General features: G+C 40.5%; 2 protein-coding genes across 7 annotated transcripts in view; one reads left to right on the top strand and one right to left on the bottom strand.

Annotated features, from left to right (window-relative positions):
• Positions 1 to 6,621, top strand: part of B4GALT4 (beta-1,4-galactosyltransferase 4) — a 33,413-nt gene extending 26,792 nt beyond the window's left edge. For all 5 annotated transcript variants that reach the window (XM_067302072.1, XM_067302061.1, XM_013950192.2 and 2 more), the window contains exons 5-7: positions 1,887 to 2,009; positions 4,583 to 4,687; positions 5,189 to 6,621. In XM_067302072.1, coding sequence (XP_067158173.1) covers positions 1,887 to 2,009; positions 4,583 to 4,687; positions 5,189 to 5,330 — 370 coding nt within the window. In that variant the 3' untranslated portion in view covers positions 5,331 to 6,621. The remainder of the gene's footprint in view (positions 1 to 1,886; positions 2,010 to 4,582; positions 4,688 to 5,188) is intronic.
• An 80-nt stretch (positions 6,622 to 6,701) lies between these two features.
• On the bottom strand, positions 6,702 to 21,406 carry LOC106490693 (beta-1,4-galactosyltransferase 3-like). Of its 2 annotated transcripts, XM_067302087.1 has the most exons (7): positions 21,361 to 21,406; positions 20,591 to 21,050; positions 13,397 to 13,632; positions 12,350 to 12,540; positions 11,580 to 11,702; positions 8,633 to 8,737; positions 6,702 to 7,397 (listed from the first exon to the last, which is right to left on the bottom strand). In XM_067302087.1, the coding sequence occupies exons 2-7, from the start codon at positions 20,826 to 20,828 to the stop codon at positions 7,256 to 7,258; spliced, it is 1,035 nt and encodes a 344-aa protein (XP_067158188.1). In that variant the 5' UTR covers positions 20,829 to 21,050; positions 21,361 to 21,406; the 3' UTR covers positions 6,702 to 7,255. The 2 variants fall into 2 exon arrangements, with proteins under 2 accessions (XP_067158188.1, XP_067158197.1); XM_067302096.1 differs by lacking the exons at positions 20,591 to 21,050; positions 21,361 to 21,406 and adding an exon at positions 16,862 to 17,420.
• Positions 21,407 to 21,507: the final 101 nt, after the last annotated feature.

Here is a 21,507-nt window from a genome sequence, read left to right as displayed (position 1 = left end):
CTCAGACATAAAAAGAAAGCATGCAAGATGTGGGCAGAGTCAGGTGACTCGAGAGGACATAGAGACATTGTCTGAGTGGGGGGGTTGCAGGGGTTGGATTAGGAAAGCCAAAGCCCATCTGGATTTGAATCTGGCAAGTGGTGACGTGACAGGAAACTAGAAGGGCTTGTACAGGTACATCAGCTGCAAAAGGAAGATGAGGGAAAATATAGTCCCACTGTTGAACAAGGCAGGGGACCTGGTGCCAAAGGATATGAAAAAGGGTGCAATACTCAATGCCTTCTTTGCCTTAGTCTTTACTGGTAAGATTTGCCTTCAGGAGTCACAGGCCCCTGAACCAGTGGGAAAGCCTGGAACAATGAAGACTTACCTTTGGTAAAGGAGGATCAAGTCAGGAAATTTTTTAAAAAAAAACAACTGGACGTACACAAACCCATGGGACCTGATGATCCATGAGTGCTGAGGGAGCTGGCTGCTGTCATTGTGGGGCCACTCTCAACTATCTTTGAAAGGTCATGCTAATTGGGGGAGGTTCCTGTGAAGGGCCACAGAGGAGATTAAGGAGCTGGAGCATCTGATGTATGAGGAGAGTTTTAGAGAGCTCAAGAAAAGAAGGCTCAGGGTGCATCTTATCAGGTTGCTATGCACACTGATGGGAGGGAGTAAAGAAGGTGGAGATGGAGAGAGAATCTTCTCAGTGGTATGCAGTGAAAACCAAGAGGTAATGGGTACAAACTGAAATACAGGAAGTTCCATTTAAACATGAGGAAAAACTTTTTTACTGCAAGGGTGGTCAAACATTGGAAAAGGTTGCCCAGAGAGGTTGTGGAGTCTCCATCCTTGGACATATTGAAAACCCAACTGGACATGGCCCTGAACAACCTGTTGTAGTGACCTTGCCCTGAGTGGGGAGGGTGGACCAGATGATCTCCAGAGGTTGATTTTCCTGTGATTCTATGCCAGGAGCAAAAATCAGCCAGCCTCAAGGAAAAAATAGGGGGTGTGGGTGTGTGGTGAGTGTGAGTGTGACTGTGATATTTTTTTTTCCCCCCAATTGATCCATGAAATAAATAATAAGCATTTGCACTTTCACTTATCTGACATGTAAGTTAGTGTAATGTATACTTTCTAGCTCTGCCAGTCTGTTCATCTATTTAGATTCACATACATCCACAAATAAAAATATAATCTACAGCCATTTGCACATCATGTTTGAATTTGGTAGTGACAATGTAGTACAGGCTGTGTTGTAATGGTTACCTTTAGGGCCAAGCAAGTGGAGGGTGTCATAAAAAGCAATTAGCAGGGCAGTATAAGAAGTGAGTAAACATGGTATGTCATTATTATTATATATTTTTTTAAGTAGATGCAATTTCCAGGACAAGGAAGGTAGAGGTTAGAAACTGATCTCCTTTTACGCTACACTTTACCTTGGAATTTGTCTTATAATATTGCTAGCTCTGCTGAGGACCAGTTGCACATTTCCCCTTAGTTTTTCATCTTAAGTTTTTGAAATTTAGCTGTACGATCATTATTACAAAGGAGCAAGTTCTTGTTGTTTCTTTTATATTATTGCATAGATTTGTTGCTTTCTTACTCATTTAGAGTCTTTGAGGTAAAGAGCCTTTTTGACTGGCAAGGGGAGTCATGTGTAAAAGAAAGAACTATTCAAGTAAGAATGCACCAGTCTCTCTGTGTCAGTTGCTTCTGGCCTGAAGCAACACTATATTTTTGGCAAAAGAGGGAGAGAAGAGATTTTGCTCTTGGATTTGTGCACCCTGAACTTTGCAAAAGTCAGGTCTGGATCCAAAGCTTCAGGGTAATATTTTCACCATTAGTAGAGCAAGACTTCTAATTATTCATTCTCTCTTCTTATGCACTTCTAGGTTACGTTACCAGGGATATTTTGGAGGCGTAACTGCTCTAACGAGAGAACAGTTTTCCAAGGTGAATGGATTCTCTAACAGCTACTGGGGTTGGGGTGGAGAAGATGATGACCTTCGAATCAGGTAAAAAGAAGGCTGGAGGGAAATGGGTGTGGGAGGGTGAGAAGTGGGGTTTAAAAAAACCAATCAAACAAAAAAAGCAACAAACTTGTGCGACTTCACACCTAGCCTCCAAAGGTGATGGAACACTACAGGAGTCTTCAACTCAAAAGCTGTATTGCTATGGGGATTTGGAGTGTGAGATGCAATTCTATGAACAGTTTCCTCTTTGAAAAGATTAGGCAGGCCTGAAGCCTGGTCCTCCTGTTGAGATTGTGTTTGGGGGGGGGATGGGGTGTTTTCTTTGTTATTGCTAGTTTTTTGGGGGGTGGGGGAAGGGGAGGGAGGGAGCAGCCTCAGAGCATTTGTATTTTTGGTTTGGGAGTAGATTATAACCAAAACAATAGTATTGAAGTGTGGAGTAGGTTTTTTCAAGAAACACAAATGAATTGAGCTCCAGTAATTGCAAGAGAGTGGCAGCTTTGGGTTTGGGGGAGGGGAGAGGGGTTTGCATTCACTGACTGTCATGATTTCCTCTGAGCATGGCCTAGTTTTTCTGTAGGTGTAGTCAGTAACTTGCATTTTGTATAGATTGCATATATCTGCCTTATGCCCATTGCCGCTGAGGTTAAAACTAGTTTTACAGACCTGTCTTGAAGCAGGAGAAGCTTGTTAGTTTAGCAGGTCAAAGAAACCAATAGAAGATGTATGTTGATAATCAGTCAGCATACATGTTGATGATCAATAAAAGCTCAGTGTTGAACTTCTGCTCTGTGCTTTGGAGGAAACCCCTATAATCCCACATTGCTGTTAGTGCAGCAAGAACAGAGCCTGCAAGCTCTGCTTGGCAGAGCCTGTCAATTTTTAACCTGGTGGATAAACTAGTGCTTATCCTGTTCAGTTGCTTAAATATGCAAACAAACGTTTCAGGGACATTAAATGCATACCCCTGGTGTTGTTAAATAATTACATTGGTGAAATGAAGCATGTTAAAGTTAGGAATTTCCAAATGAAAGTTTTCCCCATGTCAGTCTAGCATGACTGATGTGGTCAGGCTTTGTCTCAAGAAATGTAAAAGGTCTAGTGGTAACACAGATTTCGGTCCCATCGCTTTTTTTTTTTTTTTTTTTTTTTTTTTAAAAACCCCTAGCTACAGACACCAACTTCTCTGTGAGAACATCTTGAGAGATGCCTTTTTAGTGGCAGGGGATGGCTTGGTCAAATCTTATTCCTCAGCTTCCTGAAAAGTGTCACAGTTCATGTGCAAAGGTGATGGTGGTGTTCTTTCAAACGTTCATGAGATGCAGAACCAGCTGTGCAGCAGATCAGCAGGATTTACTGATGGTGTCTAGGGTGTTTGTAAGTGGTTGGAATCAAGTGATACTGGCTTGGGCATGGCACCTGGTAACTTCACAGCCACAAGACCACAGACTGTGGTCTTGGTGTGGAAAGGGGTGCACAGCCATGTGGTTGCCACCAAACTGTATGGCCCAGAGAGTGCACACTGCACTGGACTTGGCTTATGTCTCTCCTCTTGGGTAGATTTTGGACTGGGCTGTTTATGCAGTTTGTGGTCAGTGGGTAATGGGAAACTTGCTTTCTCAGTAGGTTGTTGTAGGGAGAGATCCTCTGTGAAGGCAGCAGATGGCAGCATCCCCTTCATTATCTTCAAGAACTCAGGGCAGGAGTACTTCTGCATCCTACTGTGTTGCCTCAGTGCTAAATGGGATACTCTCTTTTGGGTCCCTTCCTAAAATGAGCAGCACAAAGAGAATTTCAGATTGTTTGTTGCCTCCATTTGATAAATTATTGCTATATACAGTCATTGAAAATCTGTGGGGGCTCAGTTTCTCAAATTTTTGGTTTCCTATTGCTCTTTTAGGTGCTTTTTAACTAGCAGAGGCTCAGCGTATTCCTTAATTCCATTGTCATGAAATTAATCCTTTCAGCTGGCAGCAAAATTACTGTATTCCATAAGATATGTTTAAGGCCAAAAGTTCCAAGGAAGTGCCTGATATTAGGCACTTAAACCAAACAGGAAACTTAGTGTTTCTGGCAGTGTAATCAGAGATTTTTATTCATGTGAACAAAGGTTAAAAATTGCACAGCTGCCTGCAAACCATTAGAAAAGAAATGGACTCGGTTCTTTTTCGGTGGGAAGCTACCAAATGTAGGGGCATTACTGCAGGAGTTGAGACAAAGTTGTTGCAGAATGTGTGGAAATCTTGATGCAGACCTCCTAGGATAATACACGGCAACAAGAACTACACCAGACAATACTAATTTAAATGTATTCTGTTGTGCTCACTGTTGGCACAAAAACATGGGCTCTACATGATCTACATGATCCCTACTGTAATAATTACCTGCTTCTGTGCAAAAGAAAACAGTATCTGTCACTCTGCTGGACCTGCTCTCAAAAAACACAAGTCTTTGAGCTCCATTCCTGTGGCAAAACGGGGCATGGAGGAGGTGAAGATAAGTTTCTTAGGGTTCTTGGTGTGCTTGCCTCCACAGCTTCTACAAGACTCAAAGTCTCCAAATGTCGTCTTTGCCTTAACACACAGTCTTGCTCAGTGCACTATTGCTTCTTTCAGGGTTGAGATGCAGAAGATGCGAGTGATGAGGCCGTCCCCTGACGTAGCCCGGTACACAATGATCTTTCACACTCGAGACCAGGGCAATGAAGAGAATGGAGAGAGGTGAGTCAGGGACAGTGTTCCACCTTGCATCGTCTTGGTAGGTGGCTAAGAGCCAGGGAACTGGTGGCCCGGTTTTTCACTGTAGGCCAAATAGGCATTCTGTGGTACCAGAGTCTCTGGGGGACACCAGTGTAACACCACTGTTCACAACTGGCAGCTGTGGTTTTATGCATGACTTCTGCCTGTAATTGCCTGGGTAATGTTCCTTAAAAGCTTCCAAAGTTATAGTCACATAGATATGATTTGAGCATCTGATTTCAGGCAGTAAATGGTTTTTAAAAAACCCCAAGCCCCACAAAACCCAAGGACTGTTTTCCCATGTCTGACTGAGCATGCATGATCATGACAGAAAAAGCAGACCTTGATGTTCCAAGTAGACCCAGAATGGCTGTTGCTTCACCTGCAAGTTTACTAGTAATGGGGAAGAGCTCAACACTCCTCTCCTATGCATTTTAATTTTGTGCTGTTATGAAGATTATTTCTTCTCTGCTCTGTCCTCAGGATGAAGCTTTTACGCCAGGTGTCTAGAATGTGGAAAACAGATGGGCTGAGTTCTTGTTCATATAAATTGCTCTCAGTAGAACATAACCCTTTATACATCAACATCACAGTGGATTTCAGCATGCAGCCTAAGATCTCATAAGGGTGTGCACCACACAGTTTCTAGGAGATGGGGACAGGCCTTCTGTTTGTGGTAGCTGTTACAGCAGCTGAATCCCAGCATTCTGCTTGAACAAGTACTTCAGTAGCACAGAGGAAAGAGTTTTTCTTCACAGCATCTAATTGATTGGTTCAGAATTTCCTTTTGTGAGGACTGGAGATGTGGACTGACCTTAGGGACAGTTCCTGGTGTTCTTCTATGCACTTTCTGCTGGGACATATATAAAAGTTTCCTTGTTTGGGCTGGTCCAGTGGAAGGACTTGAACTATGCCTCCTGAAAAATTTCTGCTCTCACAACTAAATTTACTGTTTGTTGTACTGGAAAGGCAGCCTAGCACTGCCAACATTGCCATGACTTCAAAAGGAGCAGGCCAGCGTTTTTTCATTCAAAGCACAAGAATACCTCAGCATCTACAAACTTGCTGAGAAAAGCTATTTTTTTCCAGCCTAAGGAAAAGCTGCTTATGTGTGAGGGAAGGCAATAATGGTAACAGTTGAGGGGATGTTAAAAACCTCTCAATAAAATAAAACTAATTTCATTCAAAAGGCATCTCTTGTCCTTCATAAGCTCAATTCACCATGCAGCGGGGGAGTGCTCAAGTGTCCTGCAGCAAAATGAAAGGCTCACTTAAGTCTGCAGTAGTCTACAGGCTGTGTTATTCTGGAGAGATCTACAAGGAAGTGCACTGGCTAGCTATGGGAGATGGAGAGAAACTGCGAAACTGCTTTTTTTTTTTTTTTTTGGTTATGCTTTGTGCCTCACTGTTGGCACAGTGCATGTTCATATAAATGCCCAGACCATTATTATTTGTATTTCTTGTTTTAGAAGATTGGTGGAGATCTGTGGAAAACTAACAGTTCCAGTATGCAGCAGGATTTCTGCTAAAATTTTGATGAGAGCAGTAATGAAAAATAGCTGTCTCAAGCTTGCAAAATAATTGTCTGGTAGGCAGTGCTACTGCCTGCCTTTATAGAGAATAAGATTACAAACGGGCAGGGTCTCACACTCAGGTAAGTAGCTGCTAGGGTCACAGCTCATGTGACTTAGTTATTCTCTGGTATTTCATTTCTCAGAAGTATTTTATGTTGAAGATAGTTCAAGCTTGACAAATTACAAAGGTGATTGTTTGAGCAACAGCTGAAATACTAGATTCATTTCCCTGCACTGAGCAGGCTGGATTAGGTGATAAGCCTCAGGTCCCTTCCAGCCTGACTTATTCTATGACTACAGTAAAAACATGTAACTACTGATGGACTTGGCCAGAGGCAGAAATAAGGATATGACATCTGGTTTCTTTGACTTCAGGGCGACTTTCTCCTTCATTAGACTCTTAAGAAGTATTCTAGAAAATCTCAAACCGAACAGCTATCTCAATTTATTTTACTCAAATTCGCAAAAATATTTACAGAAATGTAACAGGTTTCAATACTGTAACACTGTCAATGAATTCTTTTCAAAATACAACATTTCAGAGGAGCTGTTGCCCCAACAGGATAGGAGTATCTGATGGCATGGCTTGCATCCCATTTACAATTTAAGTAAGCAGCAGGATAGAGCTATCCAGCTGTGGAACACAGGGTACTGAAAACTTATGTCACCTTTACTGTCAAGGAGATCTTAATCCTCAAGGCCTGAGGTACATCTGGCTCAGTAGGTATTGTTTTATAGCACTTTGAGTGAGTCTTTATACAGTAAGCCATATCCTATTCATTAGCTATCATACCCTGTTCCTGAAGTCTTTTCTTCTAAGTCTTGTACACTCAGAAGAGAAGTGAAATGCAGGAGACAAAAGGTCTAATCTCAGGTGGAACATGCGCTGTACCACAGGAGGTAGAGGCTAAATGCCCATGTGCTGCCACGGTAAGCTCAAACTCAAATTTTCTTTTCAAATTTTCTTTTCATTCCCTTAAGAAAATGGGGGAACATAGCCAATGTCCACAGTGATGTTGGTATAAAGAGGGTGTTTCTTCCTGGAAAGGAGCTTGAACTCTAATGAGTTCATTCCATCATCCTTCCATGTTTTTCTGGTGTTATGCCGGGAAGTAGGCCTGAAGAAGGAAGAATACCTGCAGTTAGATTTAAAACAAAACAAAAAAACCCAAACACACAGGAAATGTTTGCAGCTGATGCTTTAGAATAGAGGCAGGGAAAGAAATGGTGTTCTAGATAGCAAGAGCTTAGCAGATGAATGAAAGTTGCTAGCAGAAAAGCCCCAAGAAGATTCTTCTCACATAATATAGATTAGAGAGAGAAGGTATTTTATGAGATAAACTGGAGTAACTTCATGCTAAAAGTCTTATAAACAAGGAGCACAATTTGGACTGGAACAATTTGGACTGGAACACAGGAGATGAGTAAGGTGGCAACTATACTCTGCAAAAATAAGAAACTGGCAGCAGCTTAGAGAGACACCTGGGACTACAGGAAAGAGGTTTGCAGTACTGGCATCTAGAGGCTGCTGTAGGTAGGTTTAGTATAGGACTGTTATGGAAACCTCAGTGTTAAGACAATGAGAGGGAAGCCTGATGTGTCCATATGGGAAGCCTCCAGCACACTTTACATAAAAGACCTGGAGGAGGGTGCTGGTTAAAGTAGGTCATCATTAAGGGTCTCTGTCATGCACCTTACTCATTTCTTCAAGCTAGAACGCTGCTTTCCACTATTTTAATGGGTCATGGTAAATCTGCAATGATTTTAATGTAGTGTAAGCCTTGGACAGAAGAGTAAATTTTTATTATATAGAAGTTGCATAATAATTTTTAGAAAAGGCATAACAAAAGGATCTTCAAACTCAATTCTCCCTATTTACAAGGCAGACTGAGGTGACACTTTAAAAATTTAATGCTCTTTTGACCCTTACTGGCAGCTGTCTATCAAAACAACACCTTCCTACTAAGTAAGATGTAAGGAAACAAAAGTAGTGCATCCACTCTTCAAAGGTACATGAGCAGTACAATTCAGTTGAAACTGACTGGGGATCTGTACTAGCTTCTAATATAACTTATGTGTGTGTTGGTGGGACATCTTGACATCTTTTGCATGACTTCAGTGTAAGCGCTACCAGAAAGATGCAGTAATCTAAATTATCACAAGGCAAAATACTGTTTTTAAAATAGAACATCCTCAAATCCATCAGCAAAAGCAGGGAGCTTGCTTTATACAACAGCAATAAAGCAGAAAAATAAACAGTGGCATTAGGTACACTTTCTCCCTTTTTGGAGGAAGATGACGGTTACAGTAACAAGGCACAGACTGGCCACGTAGGTGCCCCCAGAACAGTTACCTTCTCCAGGACTCTTGGATCTCTGTCTCTTTCTTGTAGTCCATCACTTTGTAGCGTCCAAGATGAGATGGTGTCCGGACTATTTTCATTCCTGCCAATTGAATTCTTTAAAACAAAGAATAAAGTGTTTGCCTGTGCATGAGGATGCCACCTCTAGGCTTAGCTATAGTAAGTTCAAGGGCAGAGATGATTTTCAATATTAATGCAATTTCAGCAAAATGCAGAGGCTGAAAGGAGCAAGTTTAACAATACGGTGCCAAGCTATGTTCCCTAGGGGGTTCTAGCCATGTTTGGGATGGGAAGCTCCTGGTTGCTATGGGTTTGGACAGGGAAGAAAGAAGATAAGCAAGCAGGGAATGAACAACAGTGCACAGAGCCATCCAAGAGCAATTTCCATGCCTCTGACAAGTGAGCATTATTTTCACTTCTTCATAAGGGCAGAGCTTCTACTGCCTAGAGGTGGCACCATTCAATTTTTTTTTTTTTGAACACTTGCAGTTTCTATAAGGAACCCAGTCCTGAGTCTCAGCTCTAGATTAAGTCTCTTCTTCTTTGACTAATGCCATTTGTACAGAGGGTCTGATGAGAGGACTGACTTAATGAAAGAATAGTGATAGATTAAACACACCAAAGCAACAAATGTAGGCTGGTCAGCTGCACTACAATTTGCCAAGTACCAATTGAACAGAAGCTTCAGAATTCCAGCATAGAGTTGCTAAAAGCTGCATTTTGGGTGACTTTCAAGAAACCCATTGCTGATGGCATCTATATTAGCTTATCAACAAAAAATTGCCGGTAATAGTGCTAGATCTAGCAAACCTCTGTGACCATAGGATGGTTCTTATGCAAAGAGGATTCCTGTGAACATATATTACAGTGAGTGTTTGCTCAATTTAGTTCATATAGCTGGCATGTTTGTAACATTTGATGGCCTTCTGATGAGATCTATTACAGCAGCAAGCTGCAAAGAAGTAGGATTGGTACAAAGCTGAAAGAAACAGGCTAATAACTTGAGATATGTGCTAGTCTAGAGATATCAAATGATTACAACAGTTCATTAAGAGTCTGTGAGCATTCGATAACATATTACATCCTGGGTTTTAGACAAGACTTATTTTCTGGACATAAGCATATTGCATATTCAATCAAAAAGACAAGAAAAGACAGGAATGCCGAACTAGTTTTGCTGCTGCAGTTTTTATATTACAGGATTAAACTAATAACCCAATATGAAACAGTTAATACGACATTCATTTACTGTTTTAAAAAGAAGCCCACCAGACCTTTTTCTGTAGTTGATGTTAACACGTAAGTGGTTCCAATTCAAGTAGTGTTCTAATAAAAGGTGGATGCTGGTGCTTACTAGGACTAATATTTAGCTTTAACAACTAATATAAGAGTACTGCAGTCTGTGCCAATTATAAGTAGCAGCCAGCACTTCTTGGGGGGCTAATTCTGCTTTAATAAGCAGCATTCCAACATGAAATCTTTACATAAGACAGGTTTCAATGTCCAATTTCAGATACCAATTTATTTTTGTTGATCTTTTGTAGGAAGTGGTTGAACACTTTCTAAAACCCAAATCCCAGTAGGTGTGTCATGGTGGCCATTCAAAAACAGCCAGCTTACTTCCTGACTTTGGAAAGTTGAATAAATCATTAACGGTAACTGCTCATGACCTCTATGCACCTATGAGCCACAGTACCGCTAATCATTTGTGTAAGTTTTCACAGAACAACACAAGATTAACCTCCCTTCAAGAAAGGGCTATTTTGGGATCTATATAACCTACTTACCTTAAGTGATTTCTATAACGAAGTGCACTCTTACATATAATTGGTATGACTCTTCACCACTGGTATTTGAAAACCACACTAAAGGCCTAAGCTGTACTGAGAGAAGAGCTGAATAGACTCAGCATTGTAGTGTTTGATTTAAAGATCTATTTTCCTGGCATTCCATTCCTCAGTAAATGCCGACTCACTAAACAATTGTATGCTCTTTTAGTTAGCTTTCTTTGAAAGGAAAAGGAGGAATTATATGTTAGAAAACCTAACTTTCAATTCCCCAAAGAATACTGCTTTGTAAAAACTCCTACAGTCCTTGAACACAACATTCCACTGAAATTGTATAACTTGTCACACTGTGCAAGACCAAAAAAAAAAACCCCTTTATTGTCAGTTTATAAACTCCCCATGAGCATGCCTCAGTACATGATGATAAAGGTACACTCTAGATGAAATGCTGCAACAAAGCTGGATAAAGAAGACAGATACAGCCATGATTTTGCACTCAGAATTTGCATTATGTAGACTACCTGGAACTGAAGTCATCAAATTCACTTCTACAGCATACTGCTGCCATAGCAACAAAGGTACAAGAAAAAAAGGGGTTTTTTTTCTGTCACTGACTCATAAGTCATCCAACACTGAAGATGGAATTTCTTATGTTCCTTAATTCCAAGTGCTAGTGACTAGATAGTATTTACAGCAGTATGTATACACAACGTATCTTAAATTCCCAATTGTTTGGGAATTCAGAAGTACCTGTTTTACTACCTTCTTGTTTTTCTCATTTGTCAAGCTTGTACATTCCTTCCCTTGGGGCCTCTTCATGTCAATGAAGTTACTTGTCAACTACTGGTGGTTATAACCCCTTGGAAGCACTCCAGAGCAACTGAAGGCACAAGGCTGTGGATTAACATTCTCTACTGTCCAGAGTCTGAAGAAAGTTTTGTCCTCCCAGCGTACAATGATTAGATTCATAGGGCCTAAGCATTTTCTGACCTCAACCATTCCAACTACTAATAGCATCTGAATTACAATGCTACTGCAAGCATGTTAAGGAACCCAGTTTCTTAGTTCCTTTCTTAGGGTAATACTACATGTTTCACTAGCTATCACTATCTTGATTCTGTTTTAAGAGTATGTGTCCTGTGCATCAGTACCTTGTAGCAATATCGTCATTTTCACCATCGCCTCCCCAGTATGTGTTTGGAAACCCATTCATCTTCATGTAATGCTCTGGAGTCAAAGCAGATACACCCCCAAAAAAGGACTTATATGGCAGACTAAAGGAGGGAAAAGAAAGAAAGAAAAAAAAAAAGAACAGAAAGCATCAAGACTGAGGGCTAATACCAATCCTTCACAAACTAACAACATCATTCAACTCACATGCATATTAATCTTGTCACTTACAGACCTTTTTTTGTAAAAGTAGATGGATATGAAGTGGCAAGTTGTGGTAAGTTTAAAAAAAAAAAAAAATACTCAAAAGGAAGCTCTAAGCCCTAAATAGCAAATTCAGTGTAATTCTTCCCCCCCTCCCCCCGTAGCCCAAAGTAAAGCTGGTTTTAAAATTAACATCTGATTAGTTCCAAATATCTGTATCATATCACACATCTTCCATGTAGTCTAATAATTCCCATCCTATATTTTTTATTTTGGAAGGAAAGGCAAACAGAAAAGTCTGCCAGCATGTACCAGGCTGGTGGTAGGATCATCTGCCAACCTGAACTAACAGTAGAATAAAGAACTTCAGGCAACTGTTCAAGATTGCAAGCTTAGGTTAAGAATATCCTTTTCTGGTGAAATCACTAGTACAAAAAAAAAACACCTCTTAAAAGTTATGTTTTTCATTGTCCCTGTTCAAACTATCTGTATCCTGAAAAGAAACCAATTAGAATATATACATCCCAAAGCAAATGGAAGCACTTACTTGTACTGAAACTTATCCATGGCACTAGCCATATGTTTGGGATAGTATTCATCACAAACATAGAGATTATAATCATTTTCAGGTACTAGGTCCACATCATGCAGGAGAAGGCAGTCCCAGTCTTCATCCTTCAGGGCTTCCCGGACACCAACATTAAGCAGCTTTGCTCGGTTAAATGTACCATTCCCGACCTGGAAAAGAAAACCTGCATCTTGTAAAGACGATAATTTCATTAAAATTGATGTTACTGCAAAAGCCTTATTCAATTGAGCAACACTGGAGTAAATCAGTTCTGGCTGCAAATCTAATGTTGCAGACTGAAAATTTTATCCACTCTCTTCACAATATTCTCATTAATTGTTACAAGCTTTGCTGCATCAGGGGTTATATAGCACAAGCACACAAAGAAGGCCAACTTTTAAGAGACCAGTAAGTCAATTCTCATGTCTAAATCTGTGCTTCAACACTTTTGCCCTTACTGCTGATTATTATAGCTGGGAAGTGAGCAAACATCTTGATGATGAAAAAGCTTCCTCTCCTTCCCAGTCTGCTATCAGTTTTCTTTAATGAGCCCAAAACTTCCCCCTGTCTCCATCAGTAAGTAATAGGTGTTTGACCTGCACAGGTCGGCCCACAGCAAAGTCAAGTCAGATGTTTTTATTTGATATTGAGCACGAACTAAAGATCTTCAACTTCCATTTTAGCATTTACTCTCAACAGTTTACTTAGCAGCTATACTGACGGGCTACAGACAAACCACCTTTCAACCCTCCCAACAGCTGAAAATACAAGTTACCCTTTAAAGATAGCTTTATCCCTTTAGCAGAGGAAAAACAAATCAATAGCAGAGTGCTGATGATCTTAGCAAGTGGTAAGATACTCCAGTCATTAGTAGCCATCGCGATAGGACAGGATGCAGCTGACCTGCTCTCAACCCATACATAAAACGTTACTTCCACATTAGAAGATTTACATTTCTCATTCAGAATCTAACTCCATAACTAGAAAGCTCAGTTACATCACCAGACACATCCAACTTAGATTTACCTGCTGAATCAAGTAGATACTGTAACTGAGCTGCTGGCGCTGCAAGAAAGGATGAAGATAGTAAAGAAGATGGCGAAGGTACTGCTCCTGGTTCCTATATGCTACAAGGATGGCTGATTTGTAGCGGGCCAAGCAGTGAGGAGGTTTGTAGCGGCCACCAGACTGAACAAGAGGATTTTTCTGGATGATCATTCTTTCACTGGGGAGCACCCTGAAGGTGATGGTTAACGGACCAACTGCAAGAACAGAGAGACAAAAAAAAAAAACCCAAACCAGAAATAAGGTCAGTGATGTTTCTCAACTGTCATTCAAGCCAATCAGTTGTAGGTATACGTTATCTGAAAACACCTGCTCTACCCCTAGCACAGAACTGTCAATAAGGTGATGCTGCTGTGCCCACATGATGAATTCCACTGCTACTTCCCAGACACCTCACCACGGCTCCATGCAGCACCAGGCCAGCAGCTGCCTGCCAGAGAGACATCAGGAATCCCATCACAGCCAGCAAATCTCACTGGGCTCTTGCACAGCTTTCTTCTTCCTGGTACTGGCTCCCTGTTGTACAAGCAAACTGTGTGTTGTGTTGCTTAGATGGTATCCTTAAAGGTATTTGCTGTAAGAGTACAGCTGAAAATGGATCAAGATGAACAGACATATCTCCTTTTGCTACTCATATGGAAAAAGTGTCTATCTAAGCTTCTTTTTCAGGTGAGCTCCAAGGACAAAAATATCCAAAAGAATTTTCAGTGAACTTGGGAAAAATAGTTTAAAGCCTGGATGAATACAAATGCTTTAGAAAGTGCTAGCTTTTCTAACAGAAAATTAAAAAAAAAAGTTTCAAGTTAAATTTGAAGTTATGGTAGCCTGCCATACGAGCTGTATTCACTATATTATTTAGTTATATACAAAGTAATAATTAGACAGTACTTTTGCTATCAAAATTTTAAGAGAAGCAAACTACCAAGCTGAAAAGGAAGATGGATGTTGCATACTTACAGGGGGCATAGGGTAGCAAGAGGAACTACAAGTAATATTTTCTCTACTCGGTACATCAAATTTAAATATACTGGCTATGCATTGCATTTAACAGTTTTATTTAATAAAAAAGACTGCTGGCTTTCTGCATTTTTATCTGAATTCTGCTGTTCTTCAGAAGGAAGACAAATCACTTTTTTTGACAAATCACAAATTATTTGACAAATCACAAGTAAAAAGAATCGTCAATATAAAATGTCCATCACCATTTTAACAGAAGTCTCACATTTTAACAATATGAATAAACACACCAAGTTCTACAATTGCTTAAACGTGTATATAGTTTATCTGTCTGGGTAGTAAGAAGAGATTCCAAAATTAGCAGAGGAGTTGTATTTAATTGCAAATCATTGCATCTAAATGGTTTCCAACCACTGACAGTCAACCTCTCTAAGAAAATAAAGCACAAATGCAGACCAAGATTAAAATCTACTACTTAAATGAACTAGCAAGAAATCTTCACTTAAATCACAACTAAAAGCTGACAATTTCAAACTATAGCTTTAAGTAGCTCCAACCACTCTGCAGGCTATGCTACCCAAAGACGAAGTATTTTGTATCAAAAACCTCTGGGGCGAGTTTTTTTTTTTTTAAGCCATAGTTGAGTTTTTCTTTTCCTTCTAAGCTCACAGTCAATGCTGTGGCCATTTTGAAGCGAACTTTCAATATCAAAAAATTCAGACTCCCTCTTAAACCACCGAAATAAACTATTTTCTTCTCTCAAGAAACTTCAGATAATGAAGCCTAGGAGAGACAGAGTAAGTACCTAGGGAATATACTAGCAGTATTTAGTGTAAGTATTTATGTTTACTGTCTTTCATTTAGGAGGGGAAGGTATGGGTGAGTCTTAATTCTAATAAATATTTAAGCAAGTGGATCCAGAAGATACTTCTTCCAGCCCATCCTATACTCAAGTCTCTGCTACAGTTCCAACACACACAACATTTTGAGCCTGTACTTACCCACATTCTGTTTGACTCAGAAGGGAGCAACATCCCATCCCCTCTCACTGCCTTTTTTTTTTTTTTTTTTTTTTTTTTAAAAGAAAGCTAACAAGGCCGAGGGACCTAACTTTGGAGTAAGACTCAGGCTGTCTGTCCAGAACTGGAGCTGCCTGTATGCAGAAGTTGGTATACTTCACATTTCTGACAGGCAAAGCTATTCTCTGCAACAGTCTCCTTTTCCTGCTCAAAAAACCATACACAGTTGCACTTCCTGAAGCGCAGTCTATGCCGCAATGGATCCCATTCCTGGAACTTTCACAAAGGACTAGCCTCCCTGGATTCTACTTTAAGGGTTTTTTTTCCCCCTTAAAAAGGAAAACCTGAGTTTACCTTGTCAGCAAATGACAAGATGTTGCAATACCAAACTCTTAAGTATTACTTTTAAATCCTTCCCTCAGCTTCTAAAACACAGGGGGAGTTTGATTTCGACTCTGTTACCTTGAACAGGAATATGCAAGTACGGCAACGTATTTATGCCTGAAACAGAATAGCAGTAGTTCTTCAGAGAAGCAGACTGAAGGCCCATGAATCTAGATCATATTTATTGCTAAGATATCATGTTATTATCTACTTCTATGAAGTCAGTTTCCTGTTCTGCCTTTAGAAGACCACTTTTCAGCCCAGCATTGTTTTTAACTTGTCATTTATGTTGCTTTTTATATTTATGAATTCCCTCATTATCAGTTCTTTTCACTAAAGTGCCATTAACCACTGATTCAGTGGCAACAGAAGCTTGCTGAAGAGATGTTGTATTCAGATTAGATTACATCTACACATCATTGCTCCAAGGAAAATATAAGAAAAGGAATTAAACCCTTTTATTCTCTCACAAAGGCATGATTTTATTTTCTCCACTACAACCAGGGCCCTTCATATTGCAGAGTAGAATTTGCAGTGTTAATCCTTAAATTCCAAAAATCAAATCTAAATTTGGACATAAGGGTAAGAGTAAGATAATGTGCAATAGCTTCACTCCTGTCTCCTTCTATACCCAGATATATGTATGATTCATTAGGGTAACATCTACATTCAGCAGGTTTTTCAAAATGTTATGTTTTCCTGAGCTGCCTGGCTCCATATCCCAAACAGCTCAGCTCAGAAACTCAGTCTTAACATGTTCCAAGGAAACACAGTCAAAGAATTCAAAATCTGTGCCTTATATCCCCCAAACCTCTGGCTGCTCCACATTCCTTGGCTATAAACTAAATTCTGGCTCTCTAACCTCCTTCCTGTCTAACTTCAACTAACAAAAGACTAATGCACTGTAATCCAATTAAATCCCAGATGTGGACAGAGCAGTTGCAGGCAAGTCCAAACAGGCAAAAACAAAACAGCTAAAGCTCAGCTTTAGGAAAGGAGGCAAAATCCATCTTAGACATGCTAGAGAGCACAGAATCCCAATTCAGACGGGATACAAAATCAATACCTTGAAGTGTCTGAACAACCTTCTTCTCAGCCTGGTTCCCGAGCTCTTTCTGCATCTGTACCACCAAATGGAGGGCGTGTAATATGAACAGGAAACTTTAGTGTGAAGAGTTAAAAACCACAATTCTTTGTCTACATTGTTAGCTGGTTCCAGTGACAGCACACTGCACTATCTGCTCGTTTTACTTTTTAGGCAAAGCGTTTGAATATCAGGGGGATCTATTGTTTTGATCAGACCTATTCCACCTTACGAAGCAACTGCATGACTTCTAAACATCTTCTTCCCATGTGTTTAATTCAGAGCGAGCAGTTATAATTACTGAGTTCAACAAGGATAAGCAAAACTTCCACAAGCTAGCCAAGTGGAAATAGTAGCACGGATGAAAATCTCAAAGAGAAAATGCAGTAGCACACTGTGTATTACTGTAGTCATATCTGTATAACTCTACCACCACTTGGATGAAAAAAAATAAAAAGCAAACAGCCTTAATTTAAACACCAATTTCCAATGATAGACTCTGATGTTGCAGCGAAAGATATATCTCAGCACCACTACTGCACTTTTTACTTCTCTTCAAATACCAAAGAAAGAAGGTTTAGTAGGAAAGCATCCATCAAAAAGCACAGCAGGAACTACTCATTACCAGAACAGATGGACATGCTCATGAAAAGGTTATGACAGATGGGAGGAAAAGGGAGTAAATGCTATAAAAAAGGCTTGGAAAAAGTTCTTCCATGGCATGAACATATTTGAAACATCAGAGTTACAGACAGAATTTTGACCTATTAAAATCTGCAAGGGCCAAATCAACTCATACAGCACGTATCATGAAGTAAGGCACCTCTTAAAAAAAAATCCCAATTCTTCTAGCATCAAGCTTCTTCCTTGTAAGAGGAAAAGATGAACTGAAAGAGACAACACAGTGCAAAGTGAGAAGCATAGACCTCAAATGTAAATGCCAGTGGGTAAAGTCTGAAAGGCTCAACTTGAGCATATGAACGCTTTGTTTTTTTTTCAAAAACAATAAAGAAGGAAGCAGGCAACTGATATTTGTGTAGAAACCTTTAAGGGAACTGAAATAACTCATTCTCAATATTAATGAAGATACTGAATATCTAGTACACTAAGGCTTAAAAAAGTAATACTAGTCAGCAAAAGTTCAGTTCCTCCCAGGCAAAGATGTTGAGCAATTATACTTTGAGTTAATTCTTACTCCCCTACCCTGGAAGAACCAAGATGCTGTGGATTCAGGAGGCTGGAAAAAGATGAGCTGCAAGCTGATCTTACATTCAAAACAATCAGTGAAATGATCTACTGTATATATAAGTGGAGAAAGTGCTGCACTTCATAAAAGCCCTGATCCAGAAATCATTTAAGGCATTTGGCATTCTGCCAGTTACTTTAACACACTTTGGAGTGGACACAGTGACTTATTACCAGCTCTGAATTGGAGACTGGAGTCCACAAGAATTGACTTGAAATTTTATTTAATGGAGTTTATGAAATTAATATTAAAAGGCATCATTCTCTCTGATGTAAGGTTTCCAATAGGGATCAGACCCATGAGAGAAGACGATAATCAATCAAGACATTTATAAACTATTTATATATCTATTCACATGCACCTATCACATACAAAATGAAGGGCAAGTATCTGAGAGTAGCATGCACTTTTAGAAAAAAAAAAACAACCAACCAACCAAACCCCTCTCTCTCCCAAAAGGAAACACTTGGAAGAAGTTGGCATATAGTAACATCAGAAAGAATAACTTGTTTCTTATATTTAAAAAAAAATCACCAAGTAAAATTTAAGTTGTAGCAGAGTGTTTTTTCTTAAACTGAATCTGTATCAACACTCCAAAAGACTATTTAAGTGCTTCACAGCAACAGCACTTCACACACTCAATTCTAATTTCTCATACAGCAACACTTTTGTAACATTTTGGGTCATATTTTTTCCCTTCAAGTGAACTTTACTGTTTATTTCTGTCTATAACTAACAACACTATGTTTTCATTTTAGCTCTGGAGTATCACATGCATGCCACCCTCTGTTCTCAATGCTCCCAGGGGTGGAAGGAATAAGAGGTCTTAAAAAGTTTCCATAGCTCTAAGAGCACCGATTATTTTAGTGTAATTTTACTCTGCTTCTGCCTCCTCCACACGTACCACTTACTCTTGCTTATCTGATGGTTTGCAGGGAAACTGCAAAAACACATACCTAGTTTTTTAGTTAGACCAAAGCTTCCTCATCTGTCTCTTCCAGGACAGCAGATTCTTGTCAGTAGTGGAAACAAGCAGGATGCAAGCATATTTCCACTATGCTTTTAAGTAAAACAAAGAAGGCTGAGACACAAAATTGTAGCTTTACAAAAGAATTGATGGGTTCTAGTTACTGATGAACAGAGACTACACCAAGACCGTAACAACCAGCACCTGTGCAAAAAGGCTCCATACTACTAGTATTTCAGTAACATATACTTAGTAGACTGTTTTCCAAGCGAAATGCTGAAGTATATACCGAAAAGTTATCATACAATTTCATCATACATGCTGCACACACTTCATTTAACTGCAGCAACAGAGGAAGAAAGAAAATTCCCCAGAAGAAGAAGATCCACATGAATACTGCAGAGTCAAAGGGCTCATCCACAGTGGCCCAGATGAGTCCTCTAGACTAGTTATGTAACTTGACACAAGTACACAGCACCAGTTTTCCACAACACTTCCTGTGAACCAAGATCAGGCATCTCCTCTTACCATGCTCCAGGTGAAGTGATTTGCTTTCCTACAACACAAGTGCAACTACTAAATAGCACTTCAAGACTGGTTATATATAAGATTTAAATATAGAGAATTCTGTCCAATACAGAAAAACAGAAAAGGGTTACTTACTATACAGTACACTAAGAAGAAGCAGGAAGAGCCAAACCAGCTATATGTGCACGGTTACAGAATTTATCCATTTTTAGCTATCTTGGTGGACCTGATTCACTATTACCAGAGATACTAACTACACTCTAACAGACTTGCATTATGGGTTTGACTTTGCATTTACTCAAAGTTTCTCAACCATTTTAGTAGTGCAGTAACTGAATTCATGCTGCTTCTAGCACCAGCTCTAATGCGAAATCTGTGACCAAACTTACAGTTTTAAGTCTAAAGGAGAAGGCCTAGGAAGCATTAACAACCATAGGCCAACGAGGTCACCAAGAAAAGTAAGAAACCAAGCTTTTCAGAGTGCCAACTCCCATTCTCACGGAAACTGTATTCAAAGCTAACATCATCAGCTTGAGTCACAGGCTCAACATAAGGTTGAAACAAAGAACCCAGGTGAGTTAAAGAGTACAGAGGTCAAAGGTATCCAGTTTCTAGACTTAAGATGATTCCCAAAGCACAATCCTTGGCAGACATTTGATACACGACCACAAGTTAAGAGAAAGAACAACTGTATGACAAAAACCTTTTCCTAATTTAGTATTAATATTGTGTTTTGTTTTCATTCTTGTTCCCCTACAACCTCTGCAAACGCCTTAATATTGGAAGGTTTTATATCAGTAAAATACCTTTCCTGTTATATCCTATAATTTTGTCAGTGTAATTACAACATTATAACAAAGCATACTGCTTTTAAAATGGAACCGGTTTGAAAATACAGCTTACTTTTATGAAGTGTGCAATGTCATTATAACCCAAAGCAGTATTTCAAACATTACTGGTTCATACATACCAAATATTGGTGACTGCACTGAGCAGTACAGCATAACTTCTTCATTAGGAGCTTGGATAAAAAAGCTGAGGTTTGTATACACATCATGAGTTTTTGAGTAATCCTGAACCTGATGTGAATCTAAAAACCCACGAAACACATTTGAAGGTCCACCTTGGTACAATATCAGGATAAATATCACTTGGAAGACAAGCAGGAAGAGCAGAAAACAAGGATTTTCAACACGGTACAGGGACATTGTTTTTAGACCATGCTCTGGAATCAGACTCGTGTTTAGATGCCTTTCACAAACTATCGTTTTACTTTCACGGCTACATCAGTGTGTGTAGAAGAGCTCATCCTTTTCAAGAATTAACTTTCTCCAGCAGCAGCAGCACGTACTTCCAGCATGGCTTCCTCATGACGCTTTGGGCCCCCGCCCGGTGCGCTAGAGCCAAGCCATCCCTTCCTACTGCTGGACCTGCACGGCAGGCGAGAGGAAAGAGACAACCGTTAACAGCTACCCAGCCCAGCAGAGCACTCGGCAGGGCCCGCGCGCGGGGGCGGGGCAGGGCTGAGCACGCGCCGGGGAGAGGCAGGCGAGCAGCACCGCGCGGCGGACCCCAACGTGCGGTCTGGGGGGGGGGGGGGGGGGCGGGAAGAGGCGAAGGTGCGAGCGCGCGCTCGCTGCCAGGAGGGGGGGTCCGCTCCCCCGACCGCCCCCGCAGGAGGAGCCCGACCCTCCCCGCTCTGTCCCCACCCACGACGAGGCAGAGAGAGAATCCCCTCACCGGGCGGCGGAGCTGACCGACGGCGGCGGCAGCGGGGCCGTTTCCGCCCAACCGTCACGCGGCCGCCACCGCAGCCACGCCCCGGGCCTCGCGCCCGCATTTCGCCTGAGGGGGAGCCGGCGCGCCGCTGTGCTGCCGCGCCCCCCT

The sequence above is a fragment of the Apteryx mantelli genome, chromosome 1 (assembly GCF_036417845.1).
Source record: "Apteryx mantelli isolate bAptMan1 chromosome 1, bAptMan1.hap1, whole genome shotgun sequence".
Lineage (NCBI taxonomy): Eukaryota > Metazoa > Chordata > Aves > Apterygiformes > Apterygidae > Apteryx > Apteryx mantelli.
Note: the sequence above shows the minus strand (reverse complement) of the source record. Positions and strands in the feature narration are given on the sequence as shown.

Coding starts and splice junctions, on each gene's coding strand:
- LOC106490693 (XM_067302087.1), bottom strand. CDS start 20,828: ATGTCCCTGTACCGTGTTGAAAATCCTTGTTTTCTGCTCTTCCTGCTT. Junction 12,541..13,396: donor GTATCTACTTGATTCAGCAG/GTAAATCTAAGT, acceptor TTTCTTTTCCAG/GTCGGGAATGGTACATTTAA. Junction 7,398..8,632: donor ATCCAAGAGTCCTGGAGAAG/GTAACTGTTCTG, acceptor TTCCTTCTTCAG/GCCTACTTCCCGGCATAACA.